Source organism: Zootoca vivipara, chromosome 5 (genome assembly GCF_965207765.1).
Source record: "Zootoca vivipara chromosome 5, rZooViv2.hap1.1, whole genome shotgun sequence".
Classification (NCBI taxonomy): Eukaryota; Metazoa; Chordata; class Lepidosauria; order Squamata; family Lacertidae; genus Zootoca; species Zootoca vivipara.
The window spans coordinates 90,080,910-90,101,812 of NC_142588.1; the positions used below are offsets into that span (position 1 = coordinate 90,080,910).

At 46.0% G+C, this 20,903-nt stretch overlaps 1 protein-coding gene across 8 annotated transcripts in view; it reads right to left on the reverse strand.

Annotated features, from left to right (window-relative positions):
• EIF4G1 (eukaryotic translation initiation factor 4 gamma 1) overlaps positions 1-20,903 on the reverse strand; it is an 83,668-nt gene that overhangs the window by 36,600 nt on the left and 26,165 nt on the right. For 7 of the 8 annotated variants that reach the window (XM_088669236.1, XM_088669235.1, XM_088669233.1 and 4 more), the window contains 3 exons: positions 17,561-17,734; positions 14,120-14,219; positions 7,801-7,901 (listed from right to left, as the gene is read on the reverse strand). In XM_088669236.1, coding sequence (XP_088525362.1) covers positions 7,801-7,901; positions 14,120-14,219; positions 17,561-17,734 — 375 coding nt within the window. Of the gene's footprint in view, positions 1-5,441; positions 5,653-7,800; positions 7,902-14,119; positions 14,220-17,560; positions 17,735-20,903 lie in introns of those variants that run through there. The other variant, XM_035133991.3, reaches the window with a different exon arrangement.

Here is a 20,903-nt window from a genome sequence, read left to right on the forward strand (position 1 = left end):
ATAGCACGCCAGGCACTCCTGTCTTGCACTGCCTCCCGCAGTTTGGTCAAACTCATGTTCGTAGCTTTGAGAACACTGTCCAACCATCTTGTCCTCTGACGTCCCCTTCTCCTAGTGCCCTCAATCTTTCCCAACATCAGGGTCTTTTCCAAGGATTCTTCTCTTCTCATGAGGTGGCCAAAGTATTGGAGCCTCAGCTTCAGGATCTGTCCTTCCAGGGAGCACTCAGGGCTGATTTCCTTAAGAATGGATAGGTTTGATCTTCTTGCAGTCCATGGGACTCTCAAGAGTCTCCTCCAGCACCATAATTCAAAAGCATCAATTCTTCGGCGATCAGCCTTCTTTATGGTCCAGCTCTCACTTCCATACATCACTACTGGGAAAACCATAGCTTTAACTATACGGACCTTTGTCGGCAAGGTGATGTCTCTGCTTTTTAAGATGCTGTCTAGGTTTGTCATTGCTTTTCTCCCAAGAAGCAGGCGTCTTTTAATTTTGTGACTGCTGTCACCATCTGCAGTGATCAAGGAGCCCAAGAAGGAGCCCATGTTCAAATACTGTATATAAAAGGATGTCATATAGAGGAGGGGAAAAGGTTGTTTTCTGCTGCTCCAGAGAAGCAGACACGGAGCAATGGATTCAAACTACAAGAAAGAAGATTCCACCTAAACATTAGGAAGAACTTCCTGACAGTAAGAGCTGCTCGGCAGTGGAATTTGCTACCAAGAAGTGTGGTGGAGTCTCCTTCTTTGGAGGTCTTTAAGCAGAGGCTTGACAGGCATATCTCAAGAATGCTTTGATGGTGTTTCCTGCTTGGCAGGGGGTTGGACTGGATGGCCCTTGTGGGCTCTTCCAACTCTATGATTCTATGATTCTAATGCAACGGCTTGACTTCACTCCCGAAGGCATACTTCATTGTCTCTCAAAACAGATGGATGACAAGGACAGCAATGGAAACAACAGAGTTGGGTTGACTACACTAATGGTTCAATGCAGTAGGAAGACGGTCACTTAGACTTCATATGAACCAAAGGTCTGTTAAGGCTCAAGGAAGAGGGGTGGGAAATAAATAGCTCCCATGCAGAAAAATAAAAAGAACTTTTCTGTGAGGGAGCCAGAGTGCACCAACTGTTATTTCCAACTACATGTACAAAAGATTGCAACTTAAGGCCAAAATGGGGACATTTTGGTAGTACCATCGCTCTCTCCCCACCCCAAATCTCCCTCAATTTCCAAAACCTTCCCCTCCTGTGAGGTCTCATCTCCAACCAAAACGAAGCCTGCCTTGATGTACCTACAGCAGCTGGCATTTATTCCTTGTAAACCTTTACCCAGTGTTAGACATTAGCCAGGCGCATTTTGCAACTGGCAGAGGTCCAATCGCAACCACATGGAGATCTCTGGATGCCAGATTGGTGACTGTGACATCATCCATCTGGCTGGCCCCTCCAGCTTTCTTAAGCAGGCAAGCAGAAGAGTTTATTCATTGCCTTTATATCCCACCTTTTCCTCCAAGGAGTACATGGTTCTCCTCCTTCCTCAGTTAATCCCTACAATGGCCCTGTGAGGTAGGATAGAAGGCTGTGACTGGCCCCAAGTCAACTACTGAGCTTCCTGAGTGGGGATTTGATTTCTCACGGGTCCTAGGAAGACACCACACTGGCTTCCTAGAGTTTTTCCGCCATGGGGCAGCTATATCCAATTAAGTAGGTGAATAAATATGGGGAAAGCGAAATGTCCCTTGGAGAAGGATCTGAAATATTATCCCTGAAACTTCAATTTGTATTATTCTGGTTTTATTTGATGCTTTAGTGAGCTGAAACCGCTTTGAGCTTTATCCCCCTTTGAAATACAAAGCATTATATAAATGAAATGAAGAATAAAAAATTCCATCGGTGGGGGGGGTGGCACCTAGACATTCCATAACCCAGGTTTACAGTGTCATTCAGCAATTAGCTTATACACCCAAGTTTCTAACACTGCCTTCACCTTTCCTGCTTGTTTCTGCTCCACTTCTGAAAATTAAATTGCGGTCTTCTTAGGGCAGGGACCAGCTTGTTTAATTCACTTTGTAGAGTTCGACAGCAGCATTGACGATGCCTTGCAAATGATAATGCCACAAGAGTAATGCACAGTTCCCCACAAAGCAAGCGGTTACGTGCATTGAATTATCTCCCTCTGGTAGAACAGAACATCCGGGAAGTACAGGGGAGGGACTCTGGCCTACTAAGGACAGACTGTCCATTCGCCCTGGACAACACAGGATCCTGTTTCCCCTGTATTCTGTGTGCCATGGCGATATTTTCCCAACTTGCAACAAAAGAGAGCTCCAGGAAGTTAACACATAAAACAGTAATTTAAAAAACGCACACAATCAAGTTGGATTCTGAATGAGCGCACGCTCTTGGCTGCAGCATCAATGTGGCAAATTCACACCAGGGCATGGCACTCCAGATGACTCTACGGCACTTCAGACACCCTTTCGATGCTCGCAGAGCAGCTGACGAAAGATTAAATGGGCCAGTTTTTCTCCTGCTCCTTAGATGGCTGCAACCCAGACTCTGTCCATAACGGGACCCTAACAATAATGCACACACCATTTATAAGGGGTCGGCTGAGGTGAGGTGGGAGGCGACAGGAGATATTTTGGGGCAAAATATATAAATTTCACATATATACGCAGCGTCTGAACTGGCAACAACTGACCAACAAAAAGACACTTGGGTTGTGGTGGTTAGTTGACCCAGTGCGTGGCAACTTGTGAAAAATGCATTGACAGGGATCATAAACACAGGAAAGGAAAATAAATCTGCTGGTATTATAATGCTGTTATACCAACCTACAGCACAGCCACACTTGGAATACTGTGTACAGTTCTCATCACCTTGCTTCAAAAAGTTGAGCTGGGAAAGGTTTGGGAAAGGGCAACCAAGTACATGCCCCTACAAGGAAAGCTTACAACATTTGGGTTTGTGTGGGATTTTGTTGTTTTGTTTTTTTTTGGATTAGAGAAAAGCTGCGTACGGTAAGGGTATAAAATCCTAGAACTAGGGGGCACCCAATGAATCTGAATTTCATAAGATTTGTGACGAGACGAAATAAAGTACTTTTCCCCGCAGTGCATAGTTAACCTTCGGAATTCACTGCTGCAGGAGGTAGCAATGGCCACAAAGTTGGACGGCTTGAATTTGAGCAGTGTTTCTACAACTCCCATAATTCCTAGCTAGCAGGACCAGTGCTTAGGGATTGTGGGAGCTGTAGTCCAACAACAGCTGGGGACCCAAGTTTGAGAAACATTGCAATAGAATCACAGTGACCTATTCCAGGCACATGGATGCTACCAAGCTCACACCAATCAAATTTGCTTACTCAATTTTTATTTTATTTTTCTTGTTATTTGTTAAGTGGCATTCGTATGCTGCCCCACAACTGTTGGGGTGGGAATGGCAGGATCTATCAGAAAAGAAGATTATCAGTAGAAAATTACGTTTCCAATTGCCAGCTGGTTATGCAAACGTCTGCCTCCATTATGTTACTGGCTCTGCTCTTGTACCACCATTACCTGACTGGTGGGTCTCACAGACCCTCCTAGTGTCCCTATTTTCCAGGGACATTTCCAGATTTACAGAAGCCATGCGAGTTTCTGATTTGATCCCAGAATGTCCTGATTTTTCTTGGGATGTCCCAATTTTCATCAGAGAAAAGTTGGAGGGTATGGTGTCTCAGTATGACCCTCTCAACTGAGCAATGAGGGTGGAATGTTTGTGAACCCCTGTTTTAGTGTGAAAGTGGGGAACCCATGACCCTCCCAAACATCTGGAATGGTACAAATTGTGGCCAAGCTGCTTCTTGAAGGTCTCAGGCTCCCACATCCATGTTCTGGAGAAGATCTATACGAAACACTGCTTGTAAATGCTTCTCAGCAGCCAACTAAGATGGTCTTTGACTCTACACATATGTATACACTGGAAGGCAGGGATGACATGGGGAGAGAGGGATCCACTCTTTTACCACCTTCACTGATGTATGCAAAACGGCTGCCAAAACCCAAAAAAAGAGGCTTTGTGCCTACATCACACAGCCTCAGAAATGAAGTTCGCATTCACATCTCCATAAACACAACCATCATCAGCCGATGGAAGAAAAGCCGACTCACTCAACACAAGGCACACAGGCCGTGACAACCAGTCACCTACACGGGCGTAACTCGTTGCACGCAAATGCTACTATTTGAAGTGGCTAGCATAACTCTCTACTCTAACAACCCCTCCTTAGTAGCTATAAACAGCTCAGGTGCTTGTTGGACACCCTGCCTGACTAGGATTCACAAGACTGTTACAATGACTAGCAAAATACGGGGGTGGTGGGTGAAAGACTTTCAGAAGATCCCCGCACACTGCACAACACTTCCCCAAAAATTTTACAGGAGGAAAAGCCCAGGTGGGTCTATGGCCTGTGCACCTCCGACAGGACATCTTTCTCTCCCCCCAGGAACATGGAATGCATCTCCTGAAACAGGACGAGCCGCACGTAGTTACATCCACACGGTCCGTGCCTCTAGGTCTACCAGTTATGTTCTGTGCAATGTGCGGTGGAGAAGGAAGGAAAGGTGTCCACCAAGAATAAGCAAGCTCCAATCCCATCCATATGCTGCTATAATAATATTTTATTATTATTTATAACCCGCCCATCTGGCTGGGTTGCCCCAGTCATTCAGGGAGGCTTCCAACACATATAAAACGTAATACAATAGCAAGTATTAATGCTAGTGCTGCCTTCACCTACCTGGTGCCCTCTAGATACTTTGGGACTGCAATTCCCATCAGCCTCAGCATCACACAGCCATGCTGTTTGGAGCTGATGGGAATTGTAGTACAAAACATCTAGAGGGCACCAGGTGGGTGTACTAGTAGCATGGATGTGGCTCTGCATGGCTGACAGCCCCAGTCAGTAATGAATCTTTTTATTTAGAGCTGCTGCAATTTGTTACCCTGCTATTATGGCTCCAGAGAGGCAGCTTGAAATAAATCAAACTTCAAAAACGTGATGAAAGTGCATCATCATATTGCCACCAAACTACTTAAAGCAATAGCATTAGATGGGCAGGACTACGGTAAGCTCAAAGTTTTCGATTAAAAGGAAAAAGAAAAAGAGAAACCGTCACACCATGTCCCCTAACACCTGTCAGAAGAAACTCCCCTTTGACGTCCTCCTAAACAGAGAAAAAAAAAGGATTTACCTGTGAGGTTAGTCTAGGGGCTGAGTTCTGTGCTGAGGGCGTCACTACAGAGAAGGCCCCGCCCCTCGTCCCAATCACCTTGGCTTGGCATAAAGAAGGTATCCAGAAGCACAGGCAGAAGGGGGGGAGACACTTGCAAAATCTACTATTAAGCCAGGATCTTCCTTTGGAGAAAGGAAATCAATGCATTTGCTCATCTCACCTGATTCTTCCCCAGAGATTTTAACTGGCACAGGCTTGAAATAGACCATGTGGAAGCATACCACACAAGTAATGGAGGATAACCAGTCCAGGGTGCGTGCAGCCACACCTAGCTGTAGCCTCAGCCTGTCCACAGCTCCAGCCTGCTCTCCGCTGCCATTTCTCAACGTTGTGCCGAGCTGCATTCCGGACTCCTGCTCCCTGCTGAACTCTGACCCATATTGCCACATGCCCCTCGGCCGGAAATTACACAAGAGCACACAGAGGTGGGCCCTGCTCCCCTGCCCTGCCAAATCCACACACACAAAATCTATTGAGGCAAGGTGAGCAGCTACACTATTCCATTGGGCTACACAGAGATTCTGAAGGTCTTTTCCACCCAACTGGGAGTGTAGCTGTGTCTTTCCTATAGCGCCGTGAGTTTTGCAAGGAATTCAGCGGCAGGGGACAGGCAAAGCGAGCTCTCTGCATGAAGGCAACTTCAGATAACTGCACAAAAACCCAGCATTGGGGGTGTGTGGAAGGTTAGATAGATCTCTAAAACATAATACAGTGGTGCCTTGCTAGAAGAATTTAATTCGTTCCATGGGTCAATTCGTATAACGAAAAATTCATCTAGCAAATCCCATAGGAATGCATTGGGGGGGAAATTGCCCATAGGAACGCATTAATTGAATTTCAATGCATTCCTATGCGAAACCGCGATTCGCTAGACGAATTTTTCACAAAACGAATTTGTCTTGCGAGGCAACCTCCGCTCGAAAAATCTCTTCGTTAAGCAAAAAATTCGTCTTACAGGGCATTCATCTAGCGAGGCACCACTGTAGATTTCAAAATGCCAGCCATGACTCCACCTAGGAAGGAAGACAGTTACCAAGAGAAAGTCAACCAGGAATTAAATTTGTCCCCTGACTGAGACAGGAAACCTATTGCCAGTGCCAGGGCTAAGCCTAGAGAATAGAGGAAAGCATAAAATGGCTCTAAGTAGATGTCCTTACCACTTAAACAGCCAAGGCCAACTACTGCACCCTTCTAGGAGGAGGATTTTCTTGGGAGAAGGAATTGCTTCCTGACAGGCTCATATCAAATGCTGCCACCCAGTCAGTTTACTGAGCCATCTAAATAGGCATCACCTATCCTGATTGGCAGTGGCTCTCCAAATCTCAGGTCAAAACCTGCTAGCTGAAATCTTTTCAGCTGGATGTGCCAGTATGCTGTAATCACATGCTATTCTACTGAGCTACAGTTTTCTGGCACCCAAACTCCAGCATTCTCCTTTTAGAAGATCCAACTGGCCATCATAATCTCAGTAATCAGGCTGGGCAATATATTGATATACAGTGGTGCCTTGCTAGACGAATTTAATTCGTTCCACAGGTCTTTTCTTATAACGAAAAATTCGTCTAGCGAATCCCATAGGAATGCACTGAATTTTTTTGAAATTTTTTTGCCCATAGGAACGCATTAATTGAATTTCAATGCATTCCTATGGGGAACCGCGATTCGCTAGACGAATTTTTCGTAAAACGCATTCATCTAGCGAGGCAACCTCTGCTAGAAAAAACCTTTCGTTAAGCGGAAATTTCGTTAAGCAGGGCATTCGTTAAGCAAGGCACCACTGTATTGTCCCAAACCGGTTTGGAGTCCATATCATGATATCAGTTTCAGAATTCTTCACTTGGGAATATATTGGGAATCACGATATATATGTGTGCATGTACCATGCAAAAATCACAATGCGGGGAAAACCACGAAGCCAGCCAATGCCTCTACATAGCTCCATCCTTATTTCAGACATTGTGATATGTCAGTATATCATGATGTTTAGCTAGTAATATATCACAGTGTTGAAAACCAGATATCGCCCAGTCCTACTCAGTCATACTACAGGCTGTGTGCGTTTTCTGTTTAACTCTGGGGCAACATATCAATTTTGCAGAAGCTGCTCGACACTCTTAACTTGAAGCTGAAGGCCACAAGGCCCCTGAGCCCCAACTTGAGCCCAAGTCTCATTGACCTTAATGAAGCTTACTTCTAAATAAACCTATGCAAGATCCCAGTGCTTGGCACATATACTTGTGCTCACCTTTACTTTGAGCCACTTCCCTTGGAACATAAACACACAGACATGGGCTAAGTCTATAATTTGCACTTTAGATGCCAGCATCAAATTCCTAGGTTCCAGGAGAACCATAATGCCTGGGATTCTCTTTCACCAGCCTCATACCCAAGACTAGGTAGAATTAGAGGGTGGGAGGGATATGAGAGGCATCAACAACCCAACAAAACGCAGTCTCTGTACAACATAAACTTTAAACTCATGCCCAGCGGCCGCCGACACCCCCCACCCCCCATCTTACCGTCTTGCGTTCTCGCTTTGGCGGGATCGGTGGCTGCTGATTCATGATGACCTGGGCAGGAGGGAACTGCTGCACACTCTGGGCAGGGTAATATGCACCAGCTGGAGAGGGGAGAAAAGGAGGAAAGTTAAGGAACTGCTGTCCCAGAATTCCAAGGGGCAAATCATACACCTGCAGGTGTAGTTCCTGAGCTCATCTCACAAGCTTAAAGGAGTGAACTGTAGGGCAGAGCCATCAGGTGATGTTGCCAAACACCTTCTTCAGTGGGGGAAATAATCCCCCGACTAGCACTGGGGCAAGTCACTGCTCAGCTCCCCCTCCACACACGTACGAACAAGAAGAGAGAGAATGAATATCCCAGGAGGAACTCCCGAAAGAGGCAGGAGGCTCAATGGTGGCATGTTCGCCTCTAGACCTGGTCAGGAATGTAAAAACCTGACCAACTTGTTCAGCAAGCGACACCTCAGCATTCTTTCTCTATGATCTTGAGCGTCCCTAAGCCACCCCACTTCCCCACCTGGGGCAACCCCTTGCTTTGAGGCTGCCCCATCCTAAATTAAGGCATGCTGAAGAGCTTCAGCTGTAACTAGCTAAATCTGCTGCCTCGTTTGCCTGGTTTCATGGAGGAAGGAGGAATGAAAGCAAGGCTGTGGTCTAGAACTGCATGTCCTCAGAATTCCCTGGGCCACCTCCTCAGCTCTTCTTCAAACTCCCTTCCAAACCAACTCTCTCTGTGAGCAGCAAACAAGAGAGTTGGGAAGACTGTACAGAAGCAGGGGCTGGCTCTAGGCATCTCCTCCCCCACCCACCTTCCCAAGCTTTGTGGCCTTATCTTCTGCCCAGCATGCATGGCACCCACCTAGTCTCTCCATTGGGCAGACTATTTTGAATCTAAGACTCTGGGAGAAAAAACTTAAGAGAGTCTAGGGGAGGGCAAGGAGTTCTAGAAATGAGTGGAGAACCAATCGTGCTGAGAATTACAAGTTCTACAGCAGGGATGTGGAACCTGTGGCCTCTGCTGGTGCTGTTGAACTACAATTCCCATCATCCCTGACCACTGGCCCTGCTGGCTCTGAACATCTGGGAGGCATTGGGTTCACCATTCCTGCGCTAGAGCAAACTCAAAAGGAGAAAAGTTGCTGTTTGCATCATATTAAAAACTCACCAAGACACATTTTAAAACATCAACACGTAGAAAACATGAAAAACTGGAGCAAAACATTAGCAGAACTACTAAAGGGTGCACCATATAGCCAACTTCAGACAGATTCACCTCCTACAGCTTGTGGCAAAAAAATCCTAAGTTATTAAGCACCATACGAAGATGTGCTTTCTTTCTGGCCGCCCAAAATCTGCCAAACAGACAACTTCCTGGCAGAATGAGATATTTCAACTGTGGGCCACCACCCAATCCCAATGGACATTTGCAGCAAAGCCTTGAGAGGAACTAGCAAGGGATTTCCAAGGTTGCTGTCCCAAACATCTCCCTCCCCCCAAAAGGAAAAGTTTCGCCTAGTTGACCTCTGGGGCTGAGAAGACAGAAATCCCCAAGATAAATGTGATGCTAAGGTGTAATGATGGACAGAGTGCCTTTGGCAGGGGAGAAACTGGACTATGCCTTGACCAGAGCTTAGGCAAAATGATGGGAGGACAGCCTTTAATGACTGTGGTAAGACAGAGCCAAGGAGAAGAGAAGGGGAGAAAGGAAACAGGAACAGGGATTCTAGTCATGTTTCCCACACTTCCTTAGGCATTGAGCTCCCTTACAGCTGTGTGCAATCCAGGCAATCTGGGTTAGGAGGAACCTAGATTCCAGATGGCATAGCTACCCAACACTGCTAGTGTTTACTTCCTGGCTGTCCTGCACACCCAAGGGGTTACCAACTTGATTAATAATAACAGAACAAAATGTTCCGATTTACAACTGTGCTACAAAGAAAGATAAGCTTCAAAAGCAGTTTAATTGCCGTGGTTTCCTCAAACAGAACCGAAGCAATGGAGCATAACATGGGGGAGGGCTGAGTGATATAGCGATATAGTGTCCAAAGCCGTTTTCAAGCCCATACCATGATATTAGTTTCATTATTTTTGACCTGGCAATATACTGTGAATCATGATGTATGTGTGTGTATGGGGCATGTGTGGTATGCAAAAACCACAATGTGGTAAAAATTGTGAAGCTAGCCAATGCCTCTACATAGCTCCATCCTTATTTCATACATTGTGATATATCAGTGTATCACAATGTTTAGCTGGTGATATATCACGAAGCTGAAAAACAGTTATCGCCCAGCCCTAGTGTGGGGGACCTTTGCCCTCCCCCCCAGATGTTCTTCAACTACAACTCCCATCATTTCTGACAACTGGCCATGACTGCTAAGATGAGCAGTAGTTCTACAACATCTGGTTCCCCACACCGCAAGGCAACTGTGGCTCAGTCCTTCCAACAACCAGGCCAAAGCGAATCAGGTATCAGAAGGAACAAGATGGGGGGGGCAAGAAACCCTTGACGTGTGATGCATATTGTCAGAGCTAAGGCAGCCTGGACCAGTGGAGGCCCAAAAGAAGGCATTTCTAAAGGGTGGGAGAAATTAAAAGCAAAAATGACCACGAGCTACAGAGAAAGTGTCTTTCCAGACCTACTGTGGGACTCTCTCTCCATAGTCAAGGTGTTTCCACTCCGAATGCCCCAAGTTCCACAGGTGTACCTAAGCTCCAACCGCACAGCCTGTGCATTGCCTGCAAGTGCTAGATCATAGAGAGGAGCTGCTGCACTGACTGGTCTAGCCTGTTCTGAGCACATGGAAGCAGCCCTCTGCCTGTGCTGAGTCATCTGGCCTAATAAACTTTATGGGTGGGGAGTGCAGTGCGGCACTTTCACAAGCTGACAGTCACCCCCGAAGCAAGCAACCGCAGAAGCACGCAGCAAGCCGGCCGTGGCACGAGGCTGCCCAAGAAGGCAGCGATCCTGGAAAGGGAAGCTGCCAGAGCCTGCGTCCTGGTGGAGTGCCTGCCAGTGGCTGTGGGAGATGGGCAGCAGGGGAGAGGACCATCAAGCTCACCTTCTCCAATCACCGCAGGCTTGCAAGAGGAGAAACTGTGCATTGATCTACTGCTTCCTGCTACTCCAGGTCTCAAGGCACAGGAGTCAGACTGGGGTCCTGAACACACAAGCTTCTCTCCTAGAGGCTCCAACTCTGCACGGAAGGGATGGGAGCAGCCAGCGTATCAGGCTCGGCACACCCGCTGCAACTCAGCCCTCTGAGGAAGCTGAATGCACCTACCTTTCGGGAAAGGGTGTGGGCAGGAGGGTGGTTTTTTTGCAACCTATGCAGCACTGAAAGAACTATGACATGCAGGACTGGGGTGGGATGGAGGCCTCAGCTCACATTTCTGAGTCTGCAGAAGCAGCCTGGGACAGGTCCAGGCTAAATATAGCAATATTGCTCAGTGATCATGTGAGCCCCATGTGAGGGAGGAAGAGGAGGGAGTGTGTACTCCCAACAGCAGCAAATCTGTGCAAGGCAGAGCTGAGAATGTGTTATCTCTCCTGCTGCGCATGTGCAAACCCACCCACCATTGTGGCTTGGAAACGCAAGACTAAAAGCCACTTCAGGGGTGACTGGGTCAGGGGCCGCTAACAAACCCACAACTCTCTTACTGTGCTGCCGCAGCAATCCAGAGCCAGGCTGAGGCTAAAGTCTGCGCAGCCGCTGGCTGGGCAGTTAAAGATTAAACTGACCCCACCAGAAAGGAGAAGAGGAGAGGGGCCCCTAGAAATGAGATGAGATGAGGAGGATCCTGCACCCAACCTGCCCGGGGCATGATCCAACACTCTAGTGCCGAGTCGCTCTTGGAACTGTATTTTTGCGGACTAAATTATTTCAAAACAAATAAAAGTATTGAGACCAAATGGGAGTTGAAGAGAACAAGTGTGCCCAGTTCTCAGTCACTTCGAGGGAACATCATGCAAGATTGCTTCCCATGCCCTCTTGCCAGGGCAACCCCAGCCTCGGCTTGCCATCAGAACTATTGTTTCGCAGCTCAGGATCACTTCCAATAGGAGTTGGGCTTCAAAAATGTCCCATTTCTGTGACATTTAGGGGTAGCAAGGCGAGAGACGAATGTGTGAACCTCCCAGGCTTACGCCATGCATGGGGACATGTGTGGCCACCCAGATATTTTCTGGACTCCAACTCCCATCATCCCTGATCGTTGGCCATGCTGACTGGGGCTGATGGGAGTTGGAGTCCAACAACACCTGGAAGGCCACAGGCTCCCCATCCCTGCCTTATATCCTTTTTACAGAATCAGCAGAGGAAATCTGGACCAAACAATTTGGGTGGGTGGGTGCCTAAGAACTTTAAGTATCCTGAATAGTACGATTGGGGGGAAAATCTGCACCAACAAAGCTGGCAAGGGGAAATGGGACCTTGGCTCTGGATTTTTCAATTCTTCTGCCATTCAACTGCATGTTTTATTTTTATTTATTTGAATGTGCTGCTCAGGGCTGGCTTAACACTTCCTCCCTGTTAGGCTTCACCCTTCCATCTCGCTCCAAATATATATCCTTACCTGTTCAATCTCCCAATAATCTCTGCTTTGCAATTAACCAAACACCTTCCCGAGTTTCTAGACCAGAGATGGAGAAACTGAGAGCATCCACGCAGGTGTTGCTGGTCTACAGTTGCCATCCTCCCTGGCCGCTGAGCCATCTTGAGAGCAGACGGGTGTTGGAACATTTTAAGGCCACCCCTGTTCTTAACAGTACCACCAGGAGGCCTCTCAGAGAAGTCCAATGCGGTGGGGTTTCTTATTCTCACATTGCTACCCGTTTCTCTGGCCTAGTTCTTGCTGTGGTAGCTAACCTGGGTAGCAGCTGTACATTTTCAGGCTGCAGGTGAGGGTTCCCATGATTTAACAATCGTCCATACAATGAAATCCCCCCACCAGCCCCAAAAATGCATGCAACGTCTTGTAAGAACAAAAATCTGATCACCTGATCCCACACATACGGTCTGAAGTGACAGGCTTGCCACCCCAGCAAAAGCTAAGGCTCTACTTCACACACACACACACACACACACTGTTATCTTACTGTAGTAAGAAAAACTTTAATAAAAATCTTATTACTGGGACTACATGCTCCCTTCCTTGAACTGTGAGAATCAGCGCGTCTGGTAAAAAGCAAGGGGGCAAAATTAAACTGGAAATCGATCAGTTTTAGACTAGGCCTCCTTCCAGCACTTGCAGGAACCCCCCCCCTTTATGTTTATCTTTATCAAACATGTCTTTAAACAAAAACAAAAATCCCCCAAGCATTAAAGGTAAAACAAGAAAATCAAGGGGGGAAAAGGCAACCAGACTTTAGAACATACAGAATACTAAAACAAATTAAAACTGTCTCAACTTTCTAAGCACCGGAGTAGGCTCGTCTAAACAAGAAGGTTTTTAGCAGGCACCAAAATGAGTAAAATCAAGTCGCCTGCTCGATGTCAATGGGCAGGGAGTTCCAAAGTGTAGCCGCTGCCACACTAAATGACTGAGCTCTTACAAATGTGGAATGGGTATTCTGCAGCACCTGTAGTACCGGTAGTGCCAATTCCATGTGGCCTGCTCCTATAAACACCGCTTCAAAATCGCAGTGGAAGATCATACATTTTTCAAACACGCTTCCAATACAAAGAGCTCCCTGTGTGTAGTGTGAAATAGCACATATAGAAGTTTTTCCACATAAGAGAGCATTCAGACATTCATACAGTGCTTTTTTCAGGGGGGCGGGGCGGGCGCAGGGGTACGCATACCCCTAAACATTTTGTTAATCTTTGTACTTTTGTCCATTTACTGTATTTATTTCCCCCGATGTGAACTATAAAATGGTGATTTTCTTGAGTCAAAATGAGAGTACCCCCAAACAGCAAAAGGAATTCTAACTTAATCAAGCAGGGAGAACATCAGTTTACTTTCACACTTTCACAGCAAGTAAAGCCACTGCTCAAGGCTTAACTGCAAAGGTGACTCGATCCCAGAGACATCTTGCACATAGATGGAAGTTGCAGAACAGGATCAAGAGCAGAAACACACTAGATGCCATCAGCGCTCAGTGAGGCAAAGAAAAAGCTGCTGCCACACTGCAGTTTCACGCACCACCAAAATCACAGGATCTTAAAACTGGAAGGGACTGCCAAGGGTCATCTAGTTCAACCCCCTGCAATGCTTCAAACTGAACATGTAGTGATATCTCTCTCTCTCTCTCTCTCTCTCACACACACACACACACACACACACAACACAATGATAATCATACCCATCCCCTTACCATAGGTGCCAAATTCTGTGGGGCTGGCTCCAGGGTAAAAGCTGGGGGCACCAGGCTGAACAGGATACTGTTGAGTCGGAACAACGTATGTGGAGCGGCCCTGGGTCAGAGAGGAAAAGGAAGAAAAGGGTAGCAAGTAAGTGCCCAAGATTAAGCTTGGAGGAGGAAGACTTGACACAAATGGGGTAGGGGTTGCAGTAATGCCCCAGTCGTGTGCACCAGATCAAGAGGAGCGGAACCGGCAGGCCATAAGCAAGGCCGCAATAAACACAGAGAACAAAAGACCCCGTCAACCCCACTAAGGGGATCGTGAACCTGGAGAGACCAAGCTGTGGCTTCCCAAAGCTTACATCTAACCTCCCTAGAGTTGGTGAAGGCATTTTCTAACTAAAGGGGGCGTTTCCAAATTCTGGCTCTTTTGCATCTGCTTTAATGAGTCACGAGGCACCTGCTCATTCATCCCTTATCCAGTACTACATAACTCTATGCCCCATCCTAGGTAAGGGCTGACACAGAAGCCGCCTGATATCATTTGTCTACAGCCTTTCTGATCCTCCGCACCTTCTCCCCACCAGCTTAAAAGCAGCCATAGACACACAGCTTTCATGCTCTCTCTATATTTTTATAATCTACATTTGACTTCCTTCAGATTGTTTTATTGATATTTTAATATTCTGCAAACCGCTTAGAGGTTTTTCTTGAAAATATAAAGCGGTGTAGAAATGAAATGAAATAAATAACGCTGCATTTAATCTGTCCGCCATGGCAGTAAGCTCCACCAGCCATGTCTGGGTACTACCTCAAAAACTGGATCATTACTCCTCTGAATCCCCTGACTTTGGGGCGGGCAGAGGCTCACAGTGACAGAAATTCAAGAACCTGTGGTGTAGCACTGTGGAATCTGCTTTCTTTTGAATAAAAGCTCAGATGGCATTGATGCTCTGGGTACCTTACCCTAGACATCAGACAAGGCAATCGGGAAGATTCCTTCCCACTCTTATGATGGATGCTGGCATAAAGCGAGGCTGGAAGGGATCCAGTAGCTGGATACCCATCACCTGAAAGAATTACACGTGTAGCCTACTCACACACATGTTCGACAACAACTGGGAGTGGGAGGATGAGAGTGTCCCAGGAGCATGGGTAGCTTCCATGGGCAACAATACGCTTGGAAGAGGGGGAGCAACTGCTGAACCCCAACAATATATTTTTAGGCACCAGACAAAAGCATTCATCTTCTTCCAGGCCTTTGACTAATTAAACAATCTATGGTCTTTTAAAACGTAGAGGGAGCAGGAGTTGTTGGGGGTTTTTTTGGTGGTTTTATATTGTAAACCACCCTGTGATCCATGGACGAAGGCGGGCATAGAAATTAAACAAATGGCAGACACATAGCCCAGGAGAGCTTAGGGCTGCAAGTGGATCAGATCTCAAATTGATAAAAACAGTAGGAGTGAAATAAATCATCAACATCCTCTCTGTATACATTTTCACACAAGAATACACACCATTCAAAAGAAAACAGCAATGCGGTTGTTTTTTTAATGGTGTGCGCAGGAGTTGCACAGGCATCACCAATGAGGGATCCCACCTGCCTCCCTGTACAAGTTAATGCTTTCTTAAAAACAACTTTCCCTTTGCAGCTTTTGAAAAGACTTGTATTAAAACCAACCAGTAAGTCAGTAAGACTTGATTTAAATAACTTTTTTACAGAAAGGTTCATTCTTGCTGGTATAATCTTAATATTTACAACCAGATGAAGGTTTCATTTTTGGAATAATAATTTTTCAGGGTACGGTGGTACCTCGACTTACGAACGACTCGACAACTGAATTTTTCGACTTACGAATGGGGGTAATGGCTGCACGCTTACGAATGTCTCGACATCCGGAAAAAACCGCGGCCATTTTAGATAGGTATTTTTCAACTTATGAATTTTTAGATAGGGTTGCTTTGACTTATGAATTTTTCCGTTTCCAATGCATTCCTATGAGAAATCGCGTTTCCAATGGCGTTTTTCGACTTACGAAGATGCCTTCGGAATGGATTAAATTCGTAAGTCAAGGCACCACTGTAGTTTTTACAGTTATATCAAAAATTACTGATTTGGTTATACATTAGAAATACACAGTGGATGTAGCAACCGAGTAATTTCGTTGTTCCCGCAAGGGGACAATGACAATAAAGATATCTTATCTTATCTTACACAGACAGATAATTATGGAAATTGTGAGGTTTAATAAGTTTGTTTATATTTGGACAACTTTTCTACTGTACTTTATTAAGAGGAGAAAAATAATCATTTCATTAATAACCATTTAAACAATTTATTTAACTCAATTACATTATAGCATAAGTATCCATGTTTGTTAACTGATGTGGTTAAACAATTAAAAAAAACTTATAGACTGAGTTTTAGCACACATGAAAAACTTATAACCAATCCTTATTTCCTGATTAATAGCCTTTGTACTATAATGTAACTTAAATAGAAAACTATCTTTAGAAAGATTTTTCCTCCAAAAGCATTTTATTTTAAAAATCTGATTTAAATAAAAAAAGCCAATTTTAAAAAATCAGTTTTTTAAATTATTGATTTTTATCCACCCTGAAACCAACATTACATTTTAGATCTGCTACCTGACAAAATCAGGGGTCACTTTTTTTCTTTTTTGAGTTGATCAAAATGGTTTAAATGGATTAAACTTCACAGCCCATAAAGACATCATAGGTGCATCAAACCAGTCTGAAAGCGTGCACACACACAAAAAAATGTTCTCAGTAGTCATCCCTCAGTTCTGGGTGACTCGCTCAAGCCCGGCCTTTCAAGGTTTCCTGAAATGGTGCAAGGTGCTATTTATTCAAACTCATTTGGGGTGAACAAGGAGGGAGAGGGCAGCATAATTAGCAGGTTACCCACCCCAAGCCCTTGGGATAGTGTGGGTTACGCGTCCCATGATGTAAATAGTTCACACGCAGGGTTGTAAGAGCAGTTTCACTACCTCTTAAGCTCCTACTGCTCAATAAGCGGGACATGGATCCCATCAGACATGCCAAATGTCTGCCACTGCCCCCTCTCATCAGGACTGTGGACATTTCCCTGCTGCTCCCAGCGCTTGCTGGGGCCCTGTTTCTGACCAGCACATTTGCCAGGAATGTGTGCACATGCATAAGCGGGGTTACCATTAATCTTATTTTACGAAACAAGACAGCAGTGCCCATAGATAACCACAGGAAACATTGGAGGCAGGAGAATGCTGGGGGTTAACAGGTACGCAGTCAAGGTGAGGGCGCCAGGAGCGAGGGTCCGAAGCCTGACCCACAACTCTATCAATAGGCCCGAGGAAAAACAAGCCAGCAGCAGGCTCCCGGAGACAAGGCTTGCTTGGGAAAGTGCAGAGAGCTCTCCAGGTCTGCCCTCAGCCCCGTTCTAGCCCTCACCTGCTGTCCAGGGATGTAGTAGCCTTGCGAAGCAGGGTAGGAGATCTGTGAGGGGATCATCATCACCTGGGAAGCAGCTGGATAAACATGAGTGGGTGGGCCAGGCCGAGCCGACGTATTACTCTGCACCCGGGAAGCACTTGTCGGAGGCTGGGCCCTGTTCTGGTAGAAATGCTTCAAGAAAGAGAGAGAGAGAGAGAAGGGAGAGGGGCATGCTTGGTTAGCAAGGCCTGGCCTGAGGAAACCCCAGAGACCCAGCTGCTTTTCCTTTGCCAGTCCTGTGTCCACCTCCCGAAGACTCTGGCTGTGGTTACGTGGAGAAGGTGGCACACAAGAATCTGCCTGTACCCATAAAAGCATGGCACAGGGACTGCCACTGCCAAACCTGGATTCTCTGCAAACCAAGCTTTTGTTTTCATTTCAAAGAAGGAAAGCAAGTTTCGGGACCTGGAAGGCTGCAGAGAAATACAAATGGCCAATTTCTACATGCCCTGCTCTGGTCTTCTCAAGATGGAAGGTTACAGGGTCTCTATGATAAGATGGCAGAGGCCACAATCCTCCAGCGGCCCTAGGCAGCAACCTAGTTTACCTGAAGGACCACTGTGAGAAGCAGGAGAATGGTGGTGGGTTGGCACTTCCACCTCTTAAGAGTGGCCCACCACTTTGTCCACAAATATAGCTGAAGGGGCAGAGAAAACGGTCCAATTTAGCCTGGGGTCTCCTGTTGCAGACCTTCAATGCTATACTGTTCTATGTGTGTAAGTCCTCCTTAATCAAATAAACATAACCAAAATTCAACAAAACAAACTCAATGCAAGTTGTGCAGAGAGGATACATGATGCAAATTACCTTGACTACAAATGGGTCAAATGACCATTTTCTTCAAAACTCAAGATCAAATGATAGTTGACTACATCCAACAGGAACTGGCAACACCAGGCAATTCCAAGCCTGGGTTGCCTCTCCTGAATTTCACAGAACTAACACAAGAAGCTCATCTGCAGCCAACCTGGGGTTTCCAGAGGTGCTACAGCATATGCATACAAGCCCCAGGATGCAACGCAACATCGCATGGGCAAGGCAAGGTGGTGGTGGGGAGGAAAGAAGACAAAAGCAGTGAATTCTGCAACCCACAGACCAAATACTTTTTAAGAAATTAAACAAGAGCAAGAAGATGTTCCCGAGGCAGCCAGATCAGTACGGAACATCTCCACCCCTTGCCAGGATGCAAAGGAAGCCCGTTATGGATCACGCTGATTCACGTGACTCTCTTTCTCAGCCCTCTCACAAAGAAAGTGGTATTCTAGCCAAGGAGTTGTGCTTCTCCCCATCCCCACAAAGACTGACCCTATGTATATTGACTTTTGTTTTAGTTGCACACTGAGCTACAGATTGGAGACTAGAGTGGGCTCTAAGTGACTTGCACCAATGTTTGGACCCTCCCGCTCCCAACCAGAGTAGGGTTATAGAAAAGGCATTACCTGAAGAGACCTGAATCCTCCCTGTTAGCAAGCACGCAAACACACACATGCACACAAGGAGAAAAGGGAGAGAGAAGAGAGACACAGAGAGAAAGAGAAAGAGACAGGAGTTACCTATAGCCAGACAAGTTACCAGGCTCAGGGGAACAGCTGAATGCTGAGCAGGAAAGCAACAGCAGCACCATGAGAAGAAAACTGGGATTGGGGGCGGGGGAAGGAGGAGGAGGAGGAGGAGGCTCAAGGGAGAAAAGGGAAATAGGCTGGGATGCATGACCAGAAGCAAGAAAACACCATCCTGGGGAACAACTCTGCTTGCCATGTCCTTACACCACTCCCCACCAAGGGTTCAATGAAACTCTGGACCTGACTGCAGAAATGTGTGTGTGTGTTTTGGGGAGGGTGTTGTTTGTCAAGCAGCTGGGCAGGCCAGAATGTGCAGCTGTGCTGCGTTCAGCTCAGCTCGGTGAGTCACAAATGGTGTCGGCCTCCTTTACACCGATTGCCATGCTCTGCATTTAACTTGCAAGTGCCCTCACTTGCAACACGTTCTCCATCTCTGCATTCTAACTCGTCTTCCTTCCCCTTGCCACTTTCCCACTGGCTGCCAAGCTCATCTATATAATCTGCCCCCTTCTCGCACTCACATCCTAGCATCTCCTGCTAGGGTAGGGACTGTCACAGTGCCCCAAACACTGTTGGCCCTGAGTAAGAACTCTGAACTAGGGAACTGTTTAGGGAGGCTAAATGTTTAATAGATTATTTTATTTTATTTTTCTGTTGGAAGCCACCCAGAGTGGCTGGGGAAACCCAGCCAGATGGGCAGGGTATAAAAATTAAATTATTATTATTATTAATCCACAGCATCTCCCATACTAGAGGCAGCAAATCCTGCAACCTAGAAAAGCAGAGATGTTGCAGTTTTTGCTGTTGTTCTTATTATGGTTTTGTTTTCATTTTGTATTTTTAATCCTGTTAAATTGCCCTATGATGTTTGGGTGAAGGGCGGTGTGAATTTACTAATAATAACTATTTTATAATGATGTCATTATGGAGACATAGGCAAAGAGGAAGGGGGAAATGGCACATGTCACCTATGGCATCAGTTAATTGACTTGGAATACATCCTTGGGAACTTCATTGTAAGATGGGCACCCGACGGCACTCAAGAGTCATGGAAGTTGCTGAAAACATTAGTCAAAAAGTGTTCTGTGCAAGCCCTACAAGAATATGCATCTGGGTGTAGCAGCCCAGAGCATCTTTCTATGTGGGGCTTCTCTAGTGCTTGATCCAGAAGCTGCAGTTGGTGCAGAGTGCTGCAGCACAATTGCTGACAAGAGTGAGGCCTTGTCAGCATGTAACAACTGTTCAGAGACCTGCACTGGCTGCCCATTTGCTACTGAGCCAAGTTCAAGGTGTTAGTATCAGCATATAAAGCCCGTAACAACTTGGGACCGGTTCGTCTATGAGATCGGCTTACACCACGTATCCACTCGACCGCTTCAATGGGCGGAATTGGCACTATTGCAGATGCCACATAATATCCATTTCGCATTTGTAAGAACTTGATTGTTTACTGTGATAGCACCTATGTTTTGGAACTCACAGCCTATTGATACCTTTGCTGTACTCATTTTGGCACCTGCTAAAAAACATTATTTAGACAAGCCTACACAGATGCTTAGAAAGTTGGGTAATTTTAATCTACTTTAGCATTTTAACTTTTGCATGTTTTTAAGTACTGTACGTTTTTTCTAGATTTTTAAAAAAATCTTTTTGTAGAACTGCTCTGAAAGGTTCATTTAATTTTTTGAACTTTCTATTTCTGCTTAACTGTGCAAATACGGTTTTCCTCTTTATGTGAT